Source organism: Myotis brandtii, unplaced genomic scaffold (genome assembly GCF_000412655.1).
Source record: "Myotis brandtii unplaced genomic scaffold, ASM41265v1 scaffold207, whole genome shotgun sequence".
Taxonomy (NCBI): Eukaryota; Metazoa; Chordata; class Mammalia; order Chiroptera; family Vespertilionidae; genus Myotis; species Myotis brandtii.
Window position 1 is genome coordinate 1,489,309 of NW_005357736.1, and position 3,621 is coordinate 1,492,929.

A 3,621-nucleotide genomic window follows, 5' to 3' on the forward strand; every position below is an offset into this window, starting at 1 on the left:
CCCCGGGGGCCGTGCTGCTCCCGAGCACAGACCGGCTTCCGCCCGGAGCAGCTCCTCCTGCACCTCGGAGAGCTCGGCGGCCTCCCCGCGGCTGAGTCACTGGGAGTTCGCGGAGAGTGGGCTGGGGTTACTGCAACCGGGGACGGGGGTTCAGGGAGGCTGGGCCCCGGGGGGAGGACAGCCAGCAAACGGTGGCTCCGACCTCCAGACTGGAGCCCCTCCCCGCCCAGGTGAGCATCTCGTTAGACACCCCGATGAGCACCATCCTGTACAGGGGTCCTCCGTCCACGGCCCGCGTCTGCCCCCTCGTTTCCCGGCCCCTGCTATGCGCTCAGTGCGGGGACGACTGCCCCACGGAGGTCCCACCTTCTGACCTTGGCCCCGAGAGGGACGACAGGACACAGGGGAGAACCTCCTCACCGAGCCGGACCTGGACTCCGAGTAGCTCCCTTGACACCGCTGTCCGCGGGGGGACCACCGGCAGGAGATGCCGGTCAATGCCCTGCTCGCACCTCCCGGCCCAGCCCCGGCCCCGCCTGGAGCTCGGCTCCCGGGGCCTCTGCGTTTTCCCATAAAAAGCGATGGCTCAGGAGACTGACAGCGACACATTTGCCGCCTTCTGGGGGTGACGGATGGCCGGCTCTTCACATCCCCACTGCAAACATTAACATAATCTCCAGGATGGATGTGGTCGCCCGGTTCAATCAATCACCCTCCCGCCCCCTGATCCTCATCTCACCGAGCTCTCAACTCAGCCTGCCCAGCAGCGCCTTGGGCGGGCGGCACCGGCCACCCCACTCACCACGGACGGCCGCACCCACCTGACCACCTGCAAAGCCTGGCACAGGGCCGACGGGGGCCACTGTGCACAGCGACCACGCGAAGGGCAGGCCGGGACCGGAAGGAGTCGCTGTTTTTCTAGTGACGCCCCCACCTGCCCTCGAGGGTCAGCCATGCATGTTTCACCACCCGGGTCCTCAACAAGGCCCGCCAAACCGTCCCGCTCCTCATCTCGGGAGTCCCCCCCCATTCCCATGTGGAAGAGGGTCCAAGAAGGGGGAGCCAGCGGCAGGCTTACCTCCCGGAGCTGCTGGGCGCCCCCAAAGATGCGCATCACGCCGTCGATCTCCTGCTCCAGGCGCCGCGCCCAGTGCTGCACCCTGCGTGCAGAGAGGAGAGAGGGTCAGGGGGGCCGCCTGGTGCCTGGAACCACCCAGCCCGGCACCCGGGGGTGCCCAGCAGCAGCCACTCCTTCAAAAACCAGAGAGCCCCCGGATTCCTTTGAAACGCAGCCCCGGAGGCCCAGGCCCTGTCAGGCAGCCGGCAGGAGGGCGGGCTGCCCCTTAGATGCCCTGAGGGAGCCCAGCAGCTCAGGAGCCTGCAGGGAGACTGCACGGTGAAGAGCGGCCCGGCTGCTGCTGCTGCCCGAGCAGGGGGACAGGACACCGGGGAGGAGGGCGGGAGGAGCCGGGGGTGCCTGCGGGGCTCGGAGCCTCGTGTCCCCAGGGCTGGTGGGGTCTGGGGGAGGGAGGGACATGAGGGACTGGCCACCACCAAGTCATTGGGCCTCTTCGGAGCAGTGGACACAGATCTCCCAGCCCGGCGGCTCTCGCCTTTCCAGCGCCCAGTAAGCTTGCTGATCGGCGGCCCCTGGCCGCATGTCCCCTAGGACACCCCCCCACACACACACACACACTCACAGGGCCAGTTCAGACCATCTGCCCCTTTCTGGGGACACGGCAAGCCCCCCAAGTCCCACACCTGAGCCGCCAGCCTGAGCAGGTGCCACCTCAGAGGTGAGAAGGACACATGAGGACACGCCAAGGGTGCGGCCCAAGGAGCCTTGGAATGGACAGGATGGACAGACGGTCCGGGGCCCTGTATTCTCAGCCCAAACCCACGAACAGGGCGGTATCTGGGGAGAGGCCTGGCTCGGGTTCTAACCTGGGACCCCGCTCAGGCAGTGCCGAGCGGTGAGCAAAGGGGCTGCCAAGCCATGGTCCCCCCGGCCCCAGGCGCCTCCGCGGGCGACCAGGACCCCTTGTCCGGATGCATCTGAAAAGGCATCTCAACTTCCCAGTCCCACAGGCAGAACGAGGCTCCCAGCGGGGGCTCCCAGGACTGCCAAAGGCACACGCGCCATGGGCCAAGCACACCCCGGAGGGCAAGGGAGGGGGTGCCAGCCCTCCGCCTCTGGAGGGCCAGCCCAGGAGCCAGAGGACGTGGGAGACGGCACCTGCCCCCGCAGCTGCCAGGGGCCTGCGTCCTCCCTGCCTCCCCCAGTGCCATGTGGTGCCAGGACCCTTCCCGCTCTGGGGGTCAGAAGAGCTCGCCTCTGCCCCACATCCCTCCTCAGGCCTGTGGCTGGGGGCTGGGGCTGTGCCATTGTGTGTACCCGGGTCCGTTGGCATGGGAACTCAGAGCAGGAGGCGGGCGGATCACTAATTGCAATTTGCCAAGCTGAATGTCAGGACCGAGATGAAAAAAAAAAATCAACATCAAAAGAAAGAGGTATTAGCTTCGGTTTGTTGCCGGCTGAGCCGCAGCGTGTTGCCCACCTCCATGCCCCACCGCAGGGGAAGCGAACCCCGCACCCGGGCAGAGGGTAGGCTGCGGGCCAGGCACGAAGGGTGATCGGGCATCGGCCGCCGACAGGGCAAAGCCCGGTGGAGAATGCGGGCCGGCTTGGCCCTGGCTCCTGCCCACCAGGCACTGATGGCGTTGGCGTGGCCCCGGCTGTGGGCAGACAGGGTGGCAGGTGGCTGTTTGGTGTTCCCGAGTCAGAGCCTGGCGGGCCTCGTGTTGAGATGACCTGTGTCCAGCGAGGCAGGTGCACGGGAACGGGGAGGTCAAGGAGCTGATCGCCAAAGGGAACCATCAGCTCTGCCCTGGCCCTGACCCTGACCCTGACCTCAGCCATTCACTGGTCGAGGGGACAGAATGCCCATCATAACCCTCCTGGGACCATTATGTACGAGGGCAGCCCTTCGGATGTACAAGCTGTGGCGCCAGCATGTCGCCGGCTTCCTTGCTTCAATCCTCAGGAAGAAGCAAACACCATCTTCCCGAATGTACAGACGGGGAAACTGAGGCACAGAGACGGCGAGTGACCTGCCCAAGGTCACCCACCCAGGAAGTGGTGGACACACAACGCCACCCAGGGTGTGCACCTCTGCCCAACTATGCCTTCGGGGCATCACCTTGGGAGCTTGAGAATTTTATATATCGGCAAAGGCAGCCAATCACGGTCCCCACCCCCTCCCCCGGAGAGCACAGCCCTGGTCCATCCCCAGGCCGCTGACTCTTCCTAGTGCATCTGTAGGTCTTCGGTTCCAGGATCCCACAGATAAAAGAAAATTAACTGGAAGACCGGGCATGGGTATCAAGTTTTATTTTGTTCAGACAACACATTATTATTATTATTGTTATAATCACCATCATTTCATCAAGACAGACTCTTTCAACCCTAAAAATGTTTTTCAGAAGAGCCAAATCTCAGGATAAAGTCCATTTCTTACCCAAAACACACACTCACTCTCCCTACCTCCCTCCCTCTCTTCCGCTCTCCCTTCCTGCCCCCAACACACATATGCACACACACATACACACACGAGTGCACAC

At 64.1% G+C, this 3,621-nt stretch overlaps 1 protein-coding gene across 1 annotated transcript in view; it reads right to left on the bottom strand.

The window, feature by feature from the left end:
* Nucleotides 1-1,660, bottom strand: part of CACNA2D2 (calcium channel, voltage-dependent, alpha 2/delta subunit 2) — a 103,183-nt gene extending 101,523 nt beyond the window's left edge. The window contains exons 1-2 of the mRNA XM_014539004.1: nucleotides 1,614-1,660; nucleotides 1,079-1,160 (exon numbers count right to left, since the gene is read on the bottom strand). Of these exons, the coding sequence (XP_014394490.1) occupies nucleotides 1,079-1,160; nucleotides 1,614-1,660 (129 nt within the window). The remainder of the gene's footprint in view (nucleotides 1-1,078; nucleotides 1,161-1,613) is intronic.
* Nucleotides 1,661-3,621: the final 1,961 nt, after the last annotated feature.